Below are 20507 nucleotides of genomic sequence, written 5' to 3' on the forward strand. Positions count from 1 at the left end.
GCAACAGCTTTTCATATTAACGTTTTGAAAAAAGATTTTTTTTTTCTCCAAAATGCCTCTCCATTAATTAAAAAAAAAATTGTTTTAATATTAAAAGCCTTAGGCTTCTTTGAGCCCAAGGCTCCACTTTTAATTTGTTGCCCATTAGACATGGGAACTTCAGACAATATGGCGGGCAACTTTCAAAAAGTAGGAGGGGCGCTGAAGGGATAGTTATGCTGTGGGCTCGTGCCCAGCGTGCTTCACGGGCACGGATAACGGTGCCGTCAGGCACCGTTATCTTCTTCTTCTTTTTTTTTTTTTTTTTTTTTTTTAAATTTAATTTCAGACCGCTTCGTTATAGGAGCATATATTCACAGCTTTGTGTTCATAATTTCATAACTGTACATTCATAATTTCATAACTGTACATTCATAATTCTATAACTGTACATTCATAATTCTATAACTGTATATTCATAATTCCGTAACTGTACATTCATAATTCAATAACTGTAAATTCATAATTTTCGAAGCTCTATGTTCATAATTGTAAGTTCATAATGTCAGAGTTCTATGTTCATAATTTCATAACTGTACATTCATAATTCCATAACTGTACATTCATAATTCCATAACTGTACATTCATAATTCCATACTGTATATTCATAATTCCATACCGAACATTCATAATTTTCGAAGCTCTATGTTCATAATTGTAAGTTCATAATTCCATAACTATACATTCATAATTCTATAAATATACATTCATAATGTCATAACTGTATATTCATAATTTCATAACGAATATGCCGTTAACGCCGTTAACGGCGTTTCGAACAAATTTTTTTTTTTTTATAGTTAAAACAGCGTCGTTTTCACGGAAAACGACGCCGTTTTAGCGCCGTGCGCATAGCATAATTTGCCGCGCTGAAGTCCCCTAATAGTGTCTAATCTAAATCTAAAAACATAATAAGTGTGAATGAAAGTTATACCCTTCATTTATGTTCGTTTTTTCTGTTAATTTTTTTTTTATACATTATGCTATAAATGTTGTACTTTATAATATTTTGAACAAACATACCCCTACCGTTATAACTTCCGTTATCTTTTTCACTGTTGTTACTATGCACATGCATCCACCATATATTTTCTTATCTTATTCAATAATAATAATAATAATAATAATAATAATAATAATAATAATAATAATAATAATAATATTTATACATTATAATTTGGAATTATTTCCTACAATATAAATATCAAATGTATAAAAATGTTTACACTATTATTATTATTATTTATAATAATTTAAATATTAAAAATCTTAATATAAAATTCTAATATTGGGCACCTAATTTTTGTGCATCGCGCATAAGAAAATACTAGTAATATAATAAGTTTCAATCAAAGTTATATCCTTAATTTATGTTCATATTTTTATTGCTATCAATTTTGTACATTGTTCTTTTAAAGTTGTACTATACAATTTTTTTTGGATAAAAATACCCTTATCGTTATAATTTCCGCTATCTTTTCCATTACTTTTACCTTGCACATGCATCCATCATATCTTTTTCTTATATTCTTTAATGATAATAATATTTGTAGACATTATATATTGGATTAATATAATAAATAAAATTTGTTAGTTATTTTTAAAAATATAAATATTGGGCATATGTTTTTGGGCATTACCCATAGAAAAGACTAGTAGACCATTTTAGATGTAAACAATTGAATGAATATTTATAGATTTTTCAACTTTTATGACGAATTTAGACAAGTGGTCAAAAAATAAACAATCCTGATATTAAAAATAAACAATCCTCATACCAATTAATCTGGACATAATTAATTGTAGAACAGTTTTTTGTAGAGTATCCATGGAGGGAAAAAAAGAGAAGAAGACGAGAATGTATTGATGATGAATAAGTGAGCCATGCAGTACATGTCGTAAGCGCTGAAATATAAGCCAAGGGAGCAGCCCCCCTAACCACCTAAACCAAACAAACAACGACCACATGTATTGCATGCTTGCGATCATCGTAAAGTACATATGCTAGGCTTGAGTTCGCAGTTTGTTTTCTTTTAATTTAACCTTGATCTGAATTAGGTTGAATTGACTTGAACAGCTTTGGTGATTGGGGGAAGCAACCACTTGGAAGCCTCTATGAAAGCCAGGGTGATGAATGGCTTCGCTTCTGCATCTGTCAGCCTCTTAACGAACTTGGGACGTTTAGCCATGTCAGATCCTGCCCCTGTATTCTTGTACTCTCCAAAGTATGTCGTCCTGCAGACAGGCAAGGTTATACTATAAGTTTGACTCTCAATGGGAGTGTTATATTAGCTTCATTATATTGGTTTAAGTCACCAAGTGGCTTGTGGTCCACTGGTATCGGATTGCTCCTCTATGTGGGAGGTCGCACACTTTAGATTATTATGTTTAGTGCCGGGATTTCACTCGTCACAAAAAAAAAACAATAATACAATGCTAAAATTAAGAGTTAATTCTCAAAATGGTTATCTGACTATGGTCTTTTATCAAATTGATCCCTTGACTTTTAATTTCCCCAAAGTGGTCCTTTGACTTTTGAATTTTAAGCCAAAATGGTTATCCGTTAGCTTTGGCGTTAAGTTGGTGTTAAAATGAAGGGCAAAATTGGAAATTTAGATTTTGCACTCTAATTTAAAGTAATTTGTGATTCGTTTTAGCAATCTGTGCACATATTTCTTCAAATTATGTTTTGCTCTCCTAAATCTGCAATCAAAATGTGGGATAATCAACCAGAAGGTCCGAAATCTTTGCCTTGGGAAGTTTGAGGATGTAGTTGAAGATGAACTTTTTTGGCATTCTAGTTGCATTGATAATCCCACATTTTGATTGGAGATTTAGGAGAGCAAAAACCTAATTTGAAGAAATAAGTACGTAGACTACTTAAAGAAATCATAGATTGCTTTAAATTGAAATGCCAAACCTAAATTTCTAATTTTACCCTTCATTTTAACACCAACTTAACGCCAAAGCTAACAGATGACCATTCTGACTTAAAATTCAAAAGTCGGAGTATCACTTTGAAAAAATTAAAGGCGAGGGACCAATTTAGAAAAATACCATAGTCGGACGATGATTTTAGAAATTAACTCTAAAATTAATTAGGAAAACGTTGACGTAGATGATGAGATGACTTACTCTCCATCGGTAAGACTGTTGTGCACCCCAAACCATCCCTCCGGTCTAATGGCGCCACAAATATCAGAATAGATAAATACGACCTTAGCAAAAGGATACCATGCTCTTCCTAGTACTGCAATCCTAGATTTGGCATCCCCGGTAACTCGGCATTGTACGAAAGAGTATCCTGAGTCTTCTTTTGCACTTTTCCGACCGTGTGCCGTAACATACGCCATCCCGCCTGGGATAACATGCAGTTCTGTGTTCTGCGCCCATGCAACAAATCCAAAAAACAATTAATCCATGCATTTAAATATAGCTTTAAATAACCCTAAACCTGACGATCCTTCTCTCCTGCCCTAGAAATTATGAGATAGGGTAAATCACAGGATGTGCTTCGATAGGACAGGGTCTGAGTATTTAATTTGGTTATTACTTCAAGGCTAAGATCATCCCTCATTGAGGTTCGAGCTAAGATATTTGTTGTGTCGCTACACTCACGCTCAACCTTTCGATTACTGCGTTATACCTGAGGCTGCATGCACTTTTATATGTATACTGAATGAATGATAAGTTTAGATTAAAGATTTTACCAAAATGATACTCTTGGCACTGCCAAAGAAGAAATCTACCGTGCCTTCAATGTAACAATCCTTATAGAAATGTTTGTTAATATTATCACAAAGGGTGTCTTGGAATCCATAAAATTTACAGTTGTAGAACGCAGCCTTGTCACCAGCTATGGTCAGAGCCACAGCTTGCTGACCCGGTTTACCACTGGGCCTGGGAGCTGAGTTCTGTATGCACAACACCAAACAACAAATTAAAGATTGATTTTTAGGTAAACGCCAAGTTCATCGGACCATTGACTTGGTAAGAGTTTGATTCCTAAATCCTAATCATAGCAGGCCACTGGCCTTTTTAATAGGGATGAAAATAGGTCATGTCTCTTCATAGAGACCTATGGCTTGGCTTGACCCATTAAGTAAAAAGGTCAGACTTACTATATATATATATATATATATATATATATATATATATATATATATATATTATCAAATTCTAACCCTCAATATCTCTAATTTTAAATATTAATTTGTAAATCTCTGATCTTGCTTTCACCTTTTACTACGATTTTTGACTGTTATAAAGATAAATTCGTAAATCTCTTTTCTCGGTCACTAACTTTTTTTTTTTTTTTTTTTTTTTTTTTTTTTGAGGCAAAACGAGTATACAGGCCCAGACCCAAATTCAAACCTTAGATTTCTGTAGCAAGTGCATATATGCCTAATTTTCTAAATTTCGATTACGTCGTTTGGCCTATTTCATCCCTACATTTTAGTTTAGATCGATCAATTATAGGTAATTTAACTTGTTTATTACTGGAGTTATAAGGTGAAGTTTACTGTATTTGTTTTTCTCATTACTTGAGCACAACTAATCAACTAACATATAGTGTAGGTAGTGCATGTTTGTTTATGTACTTACCTTAACGTTAATATTAACGGCCATAAAGTAATCCGACAAAACCCACAAAGTGGCACTGTATACAGTACCAACTTGAGCAGCCGTAGCAGCAGCATCTATAGTTGGCCTATCCTTAGGATCACCATACAAGGTGATGAAATGTTTACCGTAGTCGATCTTCACTCTCTCCTTATAAGTCCCACCTGCTATGTTAATGATATAACGCTTTGTGTTTTTAGCAGGAATGGAGTTGATGGCTTCTTGAATGGTTTTGAATTTGCCTCCTTTTCCGACCCCAATGTGCACTGGGGCGGCCTCCGCCGTTGTGAGGGCGGGGTCCAAACCCTTTCTGCCTGGAAGGGGTTGAACGTTGGCTTTGAACCAACCCTCTACCGCAGACTTTTGTTGAGGAATAGGAGCCATGTCGTCTGAGGTAACACTGCCCGGACAAAACGCTACAAATACACAGACAATAAGACTAACAACAACATTTATTGCTACTGTGTTTGTCGCCATGCGAACGATGCAATGCTCACAAGTGCTGTTTTTTTTAAATGGGTTTTTGTTTTTATTGGATAATATGAAGATGTTTTTGCAAATGAATGCGTTATATATCTGCTTGTGAACATCTATATATGCTCAGGGTTTTATAGTTGAGGCTAGTAAAGAACGAACATCAAACAGGAGTGCATAAACATCTGTGGTTTGATTTCTTTCGTACACGTACACTTCGAGTATTTCTGTTAGAATTATAGCATGTACGTGTACGAAACTTTTTTTTAGTTTGCAGTTCTACCTGCATGTATGATATATTCATATACTCATAATGTTTTATGTTAGACGTACTCCCCCAAGAATAATACTTTTGTCTCAGCTCATACTAGTTGTGTCGATTGTAAGTGTTTTCTTGTAAGCCTTGACTTGATCAAAACATAAACAATGATTGATCAGTTGTACAATTTACTTTTTTTTTTTTTTTTTTTTTTTTTTTTTTTTTTTTAGGAAAATCACGCGTGTGCTAAACACTCCCATAATATTAGTCCAATAAGATCTAATAATCTCTTTATGTTTTGATCAAGTCAAAACATCAAAAAGGGTGTAGTGTATGGTAAGTTAGCATTTTGGAGCATTTTGCAACAACTTTTCATATTAACGTTTTGAAAAAAGAATTTTTTTTCTTTCTCCAAAATGCCTCTCCATTAATTAAAAAAATTTTTTAAAAAAATTGTTTTAATATTAAAAGCCTTAGGCTCCTTTGAGCCCAAGGCTCCACTTTCAATTTGTTGCCCATTAGACATGGGAACTTCAGACAATGGCGCGCGGGCAACTTCCAAAAAGTAGGAGGGCGCTGAAGTCCCGTAGTAATCTAACAACACGTTTGGTTCACGGAATGAATTTTGAGGTAATAGGAATGCTATTCCATAAGGAATGGAATAGGCAATGAATAGAATAGAAATTGTATTCTATTGTTTGGTTCGCGGAAGGAATAAACTTTAGGAATTATATTACAGTGTTTGGTTGATTTATGGAATAGAAATGAAATATGTTTTAAAAGACATAAATACGCTTATAAAAATATGTAATGGTGGCGATGGTGGTGGTGGTGGTGGTGGTGGTGGCGGCGGCGGTGGTGGTGGTGGCGATGGTGGTGCATGGAAGTGGTGGTGATGGTGGTGGTGACGGTGGTGGTGGTGGTGCAGGGGTGGTAGTGGTGGTGGTGGCGGTGGCAGTGGTGGTGACGGTGACAGTTGTGGCAGTGGTGGTGGGGGCGGTGACGGTTGTGGCGGCGGTGGTGGTGGTGGCGGTGATGCTGCTGGGTGGTGGTTCTGGTGGCGGTGGTGGTGGTGGTGGTGGCGGCGGCGGTAGCGGTGATGGTGGTGGTGGCGGCGGCGATGGTGGTGGTAGTGGTGGCTGCGGCGGTGATGGTGGTGGTGGCGATGACGGTGGTGAAATAGGATAAATTTATATATAGGATAAAAAAATTAGGTTAAAGAAATGGGTAAAAAAGAAAATAGATTCTAAAAATCTATTCCTGAGCGTTCAGTAATATGCTAATACCAGGGGGGCCTATTAATAGCTATTACCTTATTTGAGGTAATATGCTATTACCAGGAATATTATTCCTGGTAATAGAAATGGTTACCAAACAAAGGAATATGCTTATTACTGGGAATGCTATGCCATTTCCAGCTTATTCCGTGAACCAAACGGGCCATAATAGTGTCTAATCTAAGGGTCCGTTTGGAAAGCAGGAAAATGATTTCTGGAAAATGACTTCTGGAAAATGAGTCATTTTCCAGAAGTCATTTTCCTTTTCTGTGTTTGGTTACACAATGAAAAACTGTCTTTTGGTGTTTGGTTCATTTTCCAGAAAATGAATAGAATGGTATACTTAAACATTTTAATTATTATATACCGAAAAATATATTTTTATTGTTGTTTGTAGAATATAACGATTTTTATTACAAATTCTATGCAACATAAATTTTGATTGTATTTAATTTTTTTTTTGAATGTATTTAATTTTAGTTATTCCCATTCACATTTAGCACTAAAAAGTTGTTCTTTATTGGCCTTAATTTTAATAAGTGTAACAATCTATATAAAGTAATTAATTAATTTGATTACAAATCAATAAAAAGATAATATATAAAATTTCAATGCGTGTAACATAATCCAATGTTCTGTAGCGAAACTCCATTTTGACTCTCAACCGAAACCGCTCCAAATCCCTCTATCTTCCGTCGTCCAGACTGCCGCAGAGCACTGAAAGCTCTTCCCGGTGAATCAAATCGTCCATTCACTGTTTCCGATGTGGAAACCAGAGCCACTGGTTTCCCCAGCCGGAAATCAGTTTGGTTTCCGGCTGGGAAAACCACTGAAGAATAACATTTTCCAACTGTGGGTTTTCCCCCCACAGCCGGAAAATAACTTTGGAGAAAAAAGCTGAATGTTGAAGGAGGAGGTGAAGTTGGGAGAAGAAGCTGTGAAGGCTTTGCAGCGTGTACGTTTAGATTGGAAGACGGAAAATGACTTCCCCTCAAAAAAAGGGGAAGTCATTATTGGTTTCCGATTTGGAAACCAGAGTCACTGGTTTCCCCAGCCATAAATCAGTTTGGTTTCCGGCTGGGGAAACCACTGAAGAAGAACATTTTCCGGCTGTGGGTTTTCCCCCAAAATCCACAGCTGGAAAATAACTTTGGAGAAAAAAGCTTAATGTTGAAGGAGGAGGTGAAGTTGGGAGAATGAAGAAGCCGTGAAGGCTTTGCTACGTGTATGTTTAGATTGGAAAATGGAAAATGACTTCCCCTCAAAAAAAAGGGGAAGTCATTTTCCTGAAAAAGGGGCTCATTTTCCATTGACCAAGAGAACATTTTCCATTGACTTTTAGTTTTCCTTCTTTCCAAACACTAGAAACCCGGAAAATGATTTCATTTTCCAGAAATCATTTTCCGGGTTTCCAAACACACCCTAAATCTAATATAATATAATAAGTTTCAATCAAAGTTATATCATTAATTTATGTTCATGTTTTTAGTGCTATCGATTTTGTACATTGTGCTTTTAAAGTTATACTATACAATTTTTTTTGGATCAAAATACCATTATCGTTATAATTTCTGCTATCTTTTCCATTACTTTTATCATGCACATGCATCCATCATTTCTTTTCTTATATTCTTTAATGATAATAATATTTGTAGACATTATATATTGGATTAATATAATAAATAAAATTTATTTCATTTGAATTTTAATTAGTAAAAATTTGTTAGTTATTTTTAAAAATATAAATGTTGGGCATATGTTTTTGCGGATCAGGCATAGAAAAGACTAGTAGACCATTTTACATGTAAACAATTGAATGAATATTTATAGATTTTTCAACTTTTACGACCAATTTAATTACACAAGTAGTCAAAAAATAAACAATCCTGATATTAAAAATAAACAATCCTCATACCAATTAATCTGGACATAATTAATTGTAGAACAGTTTTGTGTAGAGTATCCATGGAGGGAAAAAAAAGAGAAGAAGACGAGAATGTATTGATGAATAAGTACATGTCGTAAGCGCTGAAATATAAGCCAAGGGAGCAGCCCCAGAACTAACCCTAACCACCTAAACCAAACAAACAACGACCACACAAACTAATTAACTGATCGAAGTGGCTTTGAATTGGGGCTGCCGCCGTCGCATTGTTTCTTGGTCGATAACACATTACTCTCTCTCTCTCTCTCTCTCTCTCTATATATATATATATATATATATATATATATATATATATATATATATATATATATATATATATATATAAATAATGTATTGATCATCGTAAAGTATATATGCTAGGCTTGAGTTCGCAGGTTGTTTTCTTTTAATTTAACCTTGATCTGAATTTGGTTGAATTGGCTTGAACAGCTTTGGTGATTGGGGGAAGCAACCACTTGGAAGCCTCTATGAAAGCCAGGGTGATGAATGGCTTCGCTTCTGCATCTGTCAGCTTCTTAACGAACTTGGGACGTTTAGCCATGTCAGATCCTGCCCCTGTATTCTTATACTCTCCAAAGTATGTCGACCTGCAGACGGGCAAGGTTATACTATAAGTTTGACTTTTAATGAGAGTGGTATATTAGCTTCATTGGTTTAAGTCAACCAGAATAACTTAAGTTGGTTTATAATCTTGTACTTTTTTGCGAACTAAAGTCATAAGGTCTAGTTTATCCACTATATATACTGCACACTTTAGATTATTAGGTTTAGTGTCTGGGATTTCACTCGTCACCAAAAAAAAAAAAAAACAATAATACAATTATAAAATTAAGAGTTAATTCTCAAAATGGTTATCTGACTATGGTCTTTTATCAAATTGATCCCTTGACTTTTTGATGGGGATATATGAGATTCGGGAGTCCATTTTATTGGCATAGTATTGACCCAAGTGGGGGTGGAGCGCAAATTATGCTGTGCAACCGAATGCTTAGTGCATACGGTTGCAAAACGGCGCCGTTTTGGTTAAAAAAACGCGGGTCCCACTTAAAGAAGAAATCAGGTCCGATTCCCGGCAATAGCATTTTTATATATCCAGAAATTTATAACTATATATCCAGAAATTTATAACTATATATCCACAAATTCATAACTATATATCCACAGTGAATGAATGAAGTAAAAATCCACAATGAATGAATGAATGAAGTAAAAATCCACAATGAATGAATGAATGAATGAAGTAAATCCACAATGAATGAACTAAATATCCACAATGAATGAACTAAATATCCACAATGATTGAACTAAATATCCACAATGAATGAACTAAATATCCATAAATTCATAACTATATATCCAGAAATTCATAACTATATATCCATAAATTCATAACTATATATCCACAGTGAATGAATGAAGTAAATATCTACAATGAATGAACTAAATATCCACAATGAATGAACTAAATATCCATAAATTCATAACTATATATCCACAAATTTATAACTATATATCCAGAAATTCATAACTATATATCCACAATAATGTTATTGCCGAGAATCGAACCTGAATTTTTTTTAAAAGTGGGACGCTCGTTTTTAGTCAAAACGACGTCGTTTTGCATCGTATGCACCATGCGCATGGTACATTCGGTTGCACAGCATAACTATTGGTGGTGGAGATAGGAGATTGGCCCAAGTCCTATTGGGCTAAGAAGACAAGGGGGCATGGTGGCCCAAAAAGGAGGAGAGAGAAAGACTTCCGGAGCACAACCGGCGACCGACCCGCCGGACTCCCGACGGCGAGGCGTGGCCAGCGGGGGTGGTGCCCCACCGTTGTGCCAGCGGCGCCCCACCAGCGCGACTGTGGAAGATAGCAACTGGGAGGAGACCATGCAAAAGGGAGGGTAAGGGTCGAACACGGGACCTCCCATATAACAAGCACGCATCTAACAACCAACCCACGATAACTATTGTTTCCCAAGGCGCAGCAAATATATATGGCCTATATTTGCGGCTGGCAATCTCCATGACCGGCCGTTGGCCGGCGCCGGGTCCCGCCGGCCATCTCAGGCCGAGGCGCGGCCAGCGGGGGCGGTGCGACCCCGAGCTTGTCAACGGCACCCCCCCCCCTTCCCGAGGGGGTACTAGGTCGTGAGGATCGCGGGGATCGCGTGGTGCGGACGGTAGGGTGTGGCGCTATGGCGAACGTGCCCGCGTGCGTAGCGACAAATGGGGGAGTGGCAAGGAATTACGTGGGGCACGTGGACGACAAGGGAGGAGAGGGGTATGCTATAAATAGGGGTCCTGGATCCTTAGCAAAGGGAAACTCAGACACGACAAGCACTACGGTCTAGTGGTTTTGATCTCATACTCTTAATGCAGTTACCTGGGTTCGACTCCTATCAGTAGCATAGTCAGCTATAGCCCATCCTGTAGGCCTTATTCTTTGTATTAGGGCCGCTGTTTTGGGCCTAGCGCCCCGGGTAATAAAGTCATTACTTTTCTACCCCGTCTTGTGTTCCTATACCCGGTTTATGGTGGACCCGGTCCCAATAAAACCATCACTTTTAATTTCCCCAAGGTGGTCCTCTGACTTTTGAATTTTAAGCCAAAATGGTTATCTATTAGCTTTGGCGTTAAGTTGGGTGTTAAAATGAAGGGCAAAATTGGAAATTTAGATTTTGCACTCTAATTTAAAGCAATTTGTGATTCGTTTTAGCAATCTGAGCACATATTTCTTCAAATTTGGTTTTTGCTCTCCTAAATCTGCAATCAAAATGTGGGATAATTAACTAGAAGGCGCGAAATCTTTGCCTTGGGAAGTTTGCGGATGTAGTTGAAGATGAACTTTTTTGGCATTCTAGTTGATTATCCCACATTTTGATTGCAGATTTAGGAGAGCAAAAACATAAATTAAAGAAATATGTGCGTAGACTACTTAAAGAAATCACAAATTGCTTTAAATTGAAATGCAAAACCTAAATTTCTAATTTTACCCTTCATTTTAACCCCAACTTAACACCAAAGCTAAGAAATGACCATTCTGACTCAAAATTCAAAAGTCGGAATACCACTTTGAGAAAATTAAAAGTCAAGGGACCAATTTAGAAAAATACCATCGGATGATGCTTTTAGAAATTAAGTCTAAAATTAATTAGGAAAACGTTGACGTAGATGATGAGATGACTTACTCTCCATCGGTAAGACTGTTGTGCACCCCAAACCATCCCTCCGGTTTAATGGCACCACAAATATCAGAATAGATAAATACGACCTTAGCAAAAGGATACCATGCTCTTCCTAGTACTGCAATCCTAGATTTGGCATCCCCGGTAACTCGGCATTGTACGAAAGAGTATCCTGAGTCTTCTTTTGCACTTTTCCGACCGTGTGCCGTAACATACGCCATCGTCCCGCCTGGGATAACATGCAGTTCTGTGTTCTGCGCCCATGCAACAAATCCAAAAAACAATTAATCCATGCATTTTAATATAGCTTCAACCCTAAACCTGATGATCCTTCTCTCCTGCCCTAGAAATTATGAGATAGGGTAAATCACAGGATGTGCTTCCATAGGACAGGATCTGAGTGTTTAATTTGGCTATTGCTTCAAGGCTAAGATCATCACTCATTGAGGTTCGAGCTTAGATATTTGTTGGGTCGCTACACTCACGCTCAACCTTTCGATTACTGCGTTATACCTAAGGCTGCATGCAGTTCTATATGTATACTGAATGAATGATAAATTTAGATTAAAGATTTTACCAAAATGATACTCTTGGCACTGCCAAAGAAGAAATCTACCGTGCCTTCAATGTAACAATCCTTATAGAAATGTTTGTTCCTATTATCACAAAGGGTGTCTTGGAATCCATAAAATTTACAGTTGTAGAACGCAGCCTTGTCACCGGCTATGGTCAGAGCCACAGCTTGCTCAAGCAGTTTACCACTAGGCCTGGGAGCTGAGTTCTGTATGCACAACACCAAACAACAAATTAAAAATTGATTTTTGAGTAACCGGTCAAGCCAAGTTGATTGGACGATTGACTTGATAATAGTTTGATTCCTAATCGTAGCAGGCCATTATTGGCTTTCTTAATAGGGATGAAAATAGGTCATGTCTCTTCATGAAGACATATGACCCGGCTTGACCCATTAAGTAAAAAGGCCCCTATATGTACAAACTCTAGTCTTCAAGACTACATGTCTCACTTGTTTTTAATATATATATATATATATATATATATATATATATATATATATATATATATTTGTAAATCTCTGATCTTGCTTCACCCTTGCGACTACGATTCTTGATTGTTATCAAGGTAAATTCGTAAATCTCTTTTCTCGATCACTATTGTCATTAATTTTTTATTTTTTTTTTAGGCACAACGAGTATACAAGCCCAGACTCAGACTCAAACCATAGATTTCTAGAGCAAGTGCATGCCTAATTTTCTAAAGTTCGGTTCGATCATCCTGCATATTTTCATCCCTACATCTTATAAGTTTAGATCATCAATTATAGGTAATCTAACTTGTTTATTACTGGAGTTATAAGGTGAAGTTTACTTAGGACAATGTGAGTATTTGTTTTTCTCATTACGTGAGCACAACTAATCAACTAACGTAGTGTAGGTAGTGCCTGTTTGTTTATGTACTTACCTTAACGTTAATATTAACGGCCATAAAGTAATCCGACAAAACATGCAAAGTGGCACTGTTTACGGTACCAACTTGAGCAGCCGTAGCAGCAGCATCTATAGTTGGCCTATCCTTAGGATCACCATATAAGGTGATGAAATGGTTACCGTAGTCGATCTTCACTCTCTCCTTATAAATCCCACCTGCTATGTTAATGATATAACGCTTTGTGTTTTTAGCAGGAATGGAGTTGACGGCTTCTTGAATGGTTTTGAATTTGCCTCCTTTTCCGACCCCAATGTGCACTGGGGCGGCCTCCGCCGTTGTGAGGGCAGGGTCCAAACCCTTTCTGCCTGGAAGGGGTTGAACGTTGGCTTTGAACCAACCCTCTACCGCAGACTTTTGTTGAGGAATAGGAACCGTGTCGTCTGAGGTAACACTGCCCGGACAAAACACTACAACTACACAGACAATAACACTAACAACAACATTTATTACTACTGTGTTTCTCGCCATGCGAACGATGCAATATAATGTTCACAAGTACTGTTTTGAACATCTCTGCTCAGGGTTTTATAGTTGAGGCTAGTAAAGAACGAATTGAACATCAAACAGGAGTGGAAGATAAGACGGGTGTATAAACGTCTGTGGTTTGATATCTTTCGTACACGTACACTTCGAGGATTTCTGTTACAATTATAGCATGTACGTGTACGAAACTTTGTTTTAGTTTGCAGTTCTGCATGCATCATATTCATATACAACTAATTAAGAACTAGTAACCTATTCTCAACTTGTATTCATAATGCTTTATGTTAGACTAACTCCTCCAAGAATAATACTTTGCTGGTTTTTCGATTTTTGTGGCCCCGTTCTGGTAAATAGATGAGACCCTACCAAAATCATAATCTTTAAAACCAATATCTTAATTTTTTGCAAACTCGCATCAGCAAGTTTCAAACCTCTGTCCTCCGTGTTGAAACACAATAAACACACATTTCTAGCATTTTTTCAAGGAGCCTTTTAAGTTTAATTGAAAACTTTTAGTTTTTATTTCTAAACTAGCTAAGTAAAAATTAAACATTGTGCCTTGTGATGTAGCCCAACTTGCACAATCCAAAATCCGGCCCTGAAGGTAGTATCTGTAAGAATCTAAATCTCCACCACCCGAGTTCGAACCTATGACCATCCACTTAGAATGGTAACCAGGATGCTATCACACAACATATAGTTGGCACTTGATTATTAGATCTTATTGGACTAATATTATGGGGGGTATTTAGTAAACTAGTGATTTTCCTTAAAAAAGAAAAGTAAACTGTAGGACTGATCAATCATTTTTTATGTTTTGACCAAGTCAAAACATCAAAAAGGGTGTATGATAAGTTAGCATTTTGCAATTGTTACTTTGAGCAGCTTTTCGGCAGACGAAAAGAGAGACTATACAGTTAAGACCTGCTACAAAAGAAGTTAGTTGGAAACATGCATAATGCTCACTCTAATCTGTTTTGGACCAGAAGTTGGAAGTTGAGATTGCCCCCAAAAATTAAGTCCTTTTGGCTGGTATGTTCTGGCTCTCTTCCAACATATGATTTGTTAAGGATAAGAAATTAAGGTTCAAGTTCCAAGTGTTTGCCAATTGTGCTGTATGGAAGATGAATCTAGCTTTCATTTGTTTGTGAATTGCCCTCTGGCTAAGAGTTGCTGGGAGCTTTCTGATAACATTATCTATCAAAACTGTGTTTCAATTCCTTTTTGGATTGGCTTGAAAAAAATTTCAATTCCTTATCTGACAGTGAGCTGTGTTTGTTGATTTCTACTTGTTGGAAAGTTTGGTAAGCCAGAAATGATATTAAGGAGCTAGTTAGAGACTTTACTAATCTCATCTTTTTGTTTGTCAAACAGTCCGCGAATAAGGTTGCCCACGAGCTTGCTCGGGAAGCTTTGTCTATATCTAACTGTGTGAACTGTTTTTCGATCCCGTTTGTTTCCTTCTATTGTTCGTACTTTAGAGCTTGACTCTTATTAATATATATATTCTCTCATTTTTCTTTTCAAAAAAAAAAAAAAAAAAAAATATTAAGAGCCTTAGGCTACACTTTTAATTTGTTGCACATTCGATATGGGAACTTCAGACAATGGCGGGCAACTTTCAAAAAGAATATTTATAGACCATTTTACATGTAAAAAAATGAATGAATATTTATAGATTTTTCAACTTTTGTGCCCAATTTAGACAAGTGGTCAAAAAATAAAAAATCCTGATATCAATTAATCTGGACATAATTAATTGTAGAACAGTTTTGTGTAGAGTATTCATGGAGGCCGGGAAAAAAGAGAAGAAGACGAGAATGTATTGATGAATAAGTACATGTCGTAAGCGCTGAAATATAAGCCAAGGGAGCAGCCCCAGAACTAACCCTAACCACCTAAACCAAACAAACAACGACCACACAAACTAATTAACTGATCGAAGTGGCTTTGAATTGGGGCTGCCGCCGTCGCAGCATTGTTTCTTGGTCGATAACACATTATTCTCTCTCTCTCTCTCTATATATATATATATATATATATATGTATTGATCATCGTAAAGTATATATGCTAGGCTTGAGTTCGCTGGTTGTTTTCTTTTAATTTAACCTTGATCTGAATTTGGTTGAATTGGCTTGAACAGCTTTGGTGATTGGGGGAAGCAACCACTTGGAAGCCTCTATGAAAGCCAGGGTGATGAATGGATGCGCTTCTGCATCTGTCAGCTTCTTAACAAACTTGGGACGTTTAGCCATGCCAGATCCTGGCCCTGTATTCTTATACTCTCCAAAGTATGTCGACCTGCAAGCGGGCGAGATTATATTATAAGTTTGACTCTCAGTAGGAGTGGTATATTAGCTTTATTAGTTTAAGTCGACCAGAACAACTAAGTTAGTTTACAATCTTGTATTTCTTTGCGAACTAAAGTCACAAGATCTAATTTATCCATTATATATACTGCACACTCTGGATTATTACGTTTAGTGTCTAGGGTTTCCTTCGACACAAGAAAAACAAACAATAATATAATGGTAAAATTAATTAGGAAAACGTAGACGTAGATGATGAGATGAGATGACTTACGCTCCATCGGTAAGACTGTTGTTCATCCCAAACCATCCCTCCGGTCTTATGGCACCGCAAATATCAGAATAGATAAATACGACCTTAGCAAAAGGAAACCATGCTCTTCCTAGTACTGCAACCTTAGCTTTTGGATCCGCGGACCCGGTAATTCGGCATTGTACGAAAGATAATCCTGTGTCTTCTATTGCACTTTTCCTACCGTGTGCCGTAACCATCGCCATAGTGTCGCCAGGGAAAACATGCAGTTCTGTGTTCTGCATGCGCCCATGTAACAAATCCAAAAACAATTAATCCATGCATTTTAATATAGCTTCAAATAACCCTAATTCAGTATAGGGTAAATTACGGGATGTGCTTTAATGGGACATGGTCTGAGTGTTTAATTTGGTTATTGCTCCAAGGTAAGATCATCCTTCATTGAGGATTTGAACTCAAATATTTGTTGGGTCATTACACTCACGCTTAACCTTTCGCGTTATGCCTAGAGGCTGCTTGTAGTTCTATATGTATACTGAATGAATGATATGTTTGGATTAAAAATTTTACCAAAATGATACTCTTGGCATCGCCAAAGAAGAAATCTACAGTGCCTTCAATGTAACAATCCTTATAGAAATGTTTTTTAATATTATCACAAACGGTGTCTTGGAATCCATAAAATTTACAGTTGTAGAACGCAGCCTTGTTACCGGATATGGTCAGAGCCACAGCTTGCTGATCCGGTTTACCAGAAGGCCTGGGAGCTGAATTCTGTATACACAACACCAAATAATAAATTAAAAATTGATTTTTAAGTAACCTGTTGGCTTGATAATTACATAATTATTGGCCTTCTTGGTAATAATGAAAATAGGTCATGTTCATTTATAGGGGCCTATGGTCCGACTTGACCTATTTAGTACTAAAAAGACTAGACTTAAGACCTATTTTAAAGCCAATTTAGTTAAATAGGCATAGGCTTATATATATAAAGCCCCGTCTTCAAGACTACAAATATCACTTGTTTATATATATATATATATATATATATATATATATATATATATATATGTTTTTAATTATATTTACAATATAACCCAAGTATATATATCAATTATCAAATCCCCACCCCAAAATCTCCAATTTTAACTACTAATTTGTAAATATGGCTCTCTCATCTCACTTTCACTCTAGCTTGCCACTATGATTCTTGAATGTTGTTAAGGTAAATTTGTAAATTTTATTTTTGGGTCATTGTTGTTACTATTTTTATTTCCTGAAGCACAACTAGTATATAGGCTTAGGCCTAGACTCGGACCTTAGATTTCTATATATACGCCTAATTTTTTAAAGTTTGGTTCGGTCCATCCTGTTTTCTTCCTTACTTAGCTTTTTGATTTATGTTGTTCAGGTTTAAATAATCTAACTAGTTTACCTCCTTATTATTTTCGGTTGACTAAGGCCATAAAGTGAAGTTTATTTAGTACACTCCTGTGATAGTGACTATTTGTTTTCCTCGCACAACTCATCAACGTAGTGTACTGTTTGTTTATGTACTTACCTTAACGTTAATATTAACGGCCATAAAGTAATCCGACAAAACATACAAAGTGGCACTGTATATGGTACCAACTTGAGCAGCCGTAGCAGCAGCATCTATAGTGGGCCTATCCTTAGGATCACCATAGAAGGTGACGAAATGTTTATCGGGCTCAATCTTCACTCTCTCCTTATAAATCCCACCTGCTATGTTAATGATATGACGCTTTGTGTTCTTATGAGGAATGGAGTTGACGGCTTCTTGAATGGTTTTGAATTTGCCTCCTTTTCCGACCGCAATGTGCACCGGGGCGGCCTCCGCCGCTGTGAGGGCAGGGTCCAATCCCTTTCTGCCTGGAAGGGGTTGAACGTTGGCTTTGAACCAACCCTCTACCTCAGACTTTTGTTGAGGAATAGGAACCATGTCGTCTGAGGTAACACTGCCTGGACAAAACACTACAACTACACAAACAATAACAATAACAACAACATTTATTACTACTGTGTTTGTCGCCATGCAATATAATGTTCACAAGTATTGTTTTTTTTTTTTTTTTTTTTTTTTTTTTTTTTTTATTGGATCTGAAGATGTTTTTGCAAATGAATTGCAGGCGTTATATGCTTGCATTGTGAACATTTATCTCTGCTCAGGGTTTTATAGTTGAGGCTAGTAAAGAACGAACATCAAAGCATCAAACAGGGGTGCACATAAACATCTATGGTTTGATGTCTTTCGTACACGTACACTTCGAGGATTTCTGTTACAATTATAGCATGTTCGTGTACGGATCTTTGTTTAGTTTGCAATTCTGCATGCATCATATATTCATATACCATATAACTAATTAAAGATCAGAACTAATAACCTATTCTCAACTTTTATGTATTGATAATGCTTTATGCATGTTAGAGTAACTCCTCCAAGAATAATCTAGTTGTGTTGATTGTAACTGTTTTATTCTGGGCCTTGACTAGATTTTATACCAAAGGGTATTTTAGTCTTTTTATGTTTGTCTCTTCTCTTTTAATCCAGGCGCTTCGTCCTCTATAAGGAGATTAAAGAAGCTAAATAGTCAAGGCACCGGTCAATGCCACTTGGCACCATCTCATTGTATCTCTTCTGACAGATTAGTTAGATTAGTTGTTGTTTTTCGTTAAGCTTCTGTTAAGCTTCTTCCCTCGCTTTCTCTTGTACAAAAGGGACTCCCTTGGATCCTTCTTGAATATACAGAAATTCCCTCTTCTTCCCTGATCTGTTTCTTCTTCTCTTTTCTCCTCTGAGTTTTGTCACATGGTATCAGAGCAACACACACAGAGGAGCCTCGATTTTGCACATTCGAATTGAAAAGACGACCATGGATGCTTGGCCCCCAATCGGCAGTCGTCCAATTCCGACTAACGGTGTATCAGGGAATCCAGCAAATACTCAGACAAATGGGAATGCAACAGCTCCGGCAGGCACTTCCTCTACTCCGGCGATGAGTTCGGCCAACACAGGGGTAACTTTCGATCCCCAATCCCACTCAAATCCCTATTTTCTGCACATAAATGAGAACCCTGCATTAGAACTAGTTTCATTCCCCATGGATGGTTCAAATTACCATCCATGGGCTAGAGCCATGACTATGGCGCTATCTTGCAAGAACAAGATAGCCTTCATCAATGGAGCTATCATGAAGCCTTCCACAGATGATGTAGAGAAATATCTGGCTTGGGAAAGGTGTAACAACATGGTGGTTTCCTGGTTAGTGCGCACATTGTCCCCAACAATTGGGAGAAGTGTCCTTTGGATTGACACTGCCTCTGGAATTTGGGATGATTTAAAGAGGAGATTCAGTAAGCAAGATTTATTCAGGATAGCAGAAATCAAGTGTCAAATCTACAGAACTAAACAAGAAGACAATTCCTTAAATGAATACTTCACTAGGCAGAAATTCTTATGGGATGAATTGAGTATTCTCAGACCTCAGATGAACTGCGTTTGTAGTATTAGATGTCAGTGTGGCAAGAAGATTGATGAGATGAATGAGCAGTCTGAGAAAGACAAATTGTCCATCTTCTTGATAGGGCTACATGAAAGGTACACAGGAGCAAGAAATCAAATAATGCTCATGAGGCCTTTACCAGATGTGAATGAGGCATACTCCATGATTGCACAGCAGGAAAGGCAATTTGAGATGGCTGTTGGCTTTGAGAGTCAATTACATCAGACAGGAGAAAATAACACTGCAGGAAATGTGTTTATGGCCAGAACAGATGGTAACTTTCAACAAGGGTACAAGAAGCCTTATTCAAATGGGAAGAGACCTATATGTACATATTGTGGATACACAGGTCACACCCAAGACAAGTGTTACAAAAAACATGGTTATCCTCCTGGTTGGAAACCAAAATCAAGAAGTCAAGGTGCAGTGAATCAGACTCAAGGTCCACCAACAGTGCAACAGTCCAACACTGGTGGTACTTTCACCCAGGATGACTTCAGAAATTTCATGGAGTTTATGCAGATGAAGAAGTCAGCTAGCAATGCCTCAGGAAAAGACTGCTTGATGAGTTCACCTATTGAACAGCCTTTACAAGCCCTAGCAAACATAGTGTCAACAGA

At 37.0% G+C, this 20507-nt stretch overlaps 3 protein-coding genes across 3 annotated transcripts; all 3 read right to left on the reverse strand.

The window, feature by feature from the left end:
• Positions 1 to 1795: 1795 nt before the first annotated feature.
• On the reverse strand, positions 1796 to 5239 carry LOC109158685 (pectinesterase 1-like). Its single transcript, XM_019306581.1, has 4 exons — positions 4646 to 5239; positions 3751 to 3954; positions 3176 to 3423; positions 1796 to 2275 (listed from the first exon to the last, which is right to left on the reverse strand). Exons 1-4 carry the CDS (start codon positions 5138 to 5140, stop codon positions 2095 to 2097), a joined length of 1128 nt encoding a protein of 375 aa, XP_019162126.1. The 5' UTR covers positions 5141 to 5239; the 3' UTR covers positions 1796 to 2094.
• A 3719-nt stretch (positions 5240 to 8958) lies between these two features.
• LOC109158683 (pectinesterase 1-like) lies at positions 8959 to 13811 on the reverse strand. The gene is made up of 4 exons (XM_019306579.1): positions 13288 to 13811; positions 12386 to 12589; positions 11812 to 12062; positions 8959 to 9205 (listed from the first exon to the last, which is right to left on the reverse strand). The coding sequence occupies exons 1-4, from the start codon at positions 13780 to 13782 to the stop codon at positions 9004 to 9006; spliced, it is 1152 nt and encodes a 383-aa protein (XP_019162124.1). The 5' UTR covers positions 13783 to 13811; the 3' UTR covers positions 8959 to 9003.
• Positions 13812 to 15597: 1786 nt separating this feature from the next.
• On the reverse strand, positions 15598 to 18494 carry LOC109158853 (pectinesterase 1-like). The gene is made up of 4 exons (XM_019306744.1): positions 17925 to 18494; positions 16931 to 17134; positions 16382 to 16638; positions 15598 to 16099 (listed from the first exon to the last, which is right to left on the reverse strand). Exons 1-4 carry the CDS (start codon positions 18417 to 18419, stop codon positions 15898 to 15900), a joined length of 1158 nt encoding a protein of 385 aa, XP_019162289.1. The 5' UTR covers positions 18420 to 18494; the 3' UTR covers positions 15598 to 15897.
• Positions 18495 to 20507: the final 2013 nt, after the last annotated feature.

Source organism: Ipomoea nil, unplaced genomic scaffold (assembly GCF_001879475.1).
Source record: "Ipomoea nil cultivar Tokyo-kokei standard unplaced genomic scaffold, Asagao_1.1 scaffold2826, whole genome shotgun sequence".
Classification (NCBI taxonomy): domain Eukaryota; kingdom Viridiplantae; phylum Streptophyta; class Magnoliopsida; order Solanales; family Convolvulaceae; genus Ipomoea; species Ipomoea nil.

Excerpts from the sequence above, each read along its gene's own strand:
- LOC109158685 (XM_019306581.1), bottom strand. The coding sequence starts at position 5,140 with ATGGCGACAAACACAGTAGCAATAAATGTTGTTGTTAGTCTTATTGTC. Across the intron at positions 3,955-4,645 it reads CCGTTAATATTAACGTTAAG|AACTCAGCTCCCAGGCCCAG; the intron begins GTAAGTACATAA and ends TTGTGCATACAG. Across the intron at positions 3,424-3,750 it reads GTGCCAAGAGTATCATTTTG|AACACAGAACTGCATGTTAT; the intron begins GTAAAATCTTTA and ends GCATGGGCGCAG.
- LOC109158683 (XM_019306579.1), bottom strand. The coding sequence starts at position 13,782 with ATGGCGAGAAACACAGTAGTAATAAATGTTGTTGTTAGTGTTATTGTC. Across the intron at positions 12,590-13,287 it reads CCGTTAATATTAACGTTAAG|AACTCAGCTCCCAGGCCTAG; the intron begins GTAAGTACATAA and ends TTGTGCATACAG. Across the intron at positions 12,063-12,385 it reads GTGCCAAGAGTATCATTTTG|AACACAGAACTGCATGTTAT; the intron begins GTAAAATCTTTA and ends GCATGGGCGCAG.
- LOC109158853 (XM_019306744.1), bottom strand. The coding sequence starts at position 18,419 with ATGGCGACAAACACAGTAGTAATAAATGTTGTTGTTATTGTTATTGTT. Across the intron at positions 17,135-17,924 it reads CCGTTAATATTAACGTTAAG|AATTCAGCTCCCAGGCCTTC; the intron begins GTAAGTACATAA and ends TTGTGTATACAG. Across the intron at positions 16,639-16,930 it reads ATGCCAAGAGTATCATTTTG|AACACAGAACTGCATGTTTT; the intron begins GTAAAATTTTTA and ends GGGCGCATGCAG.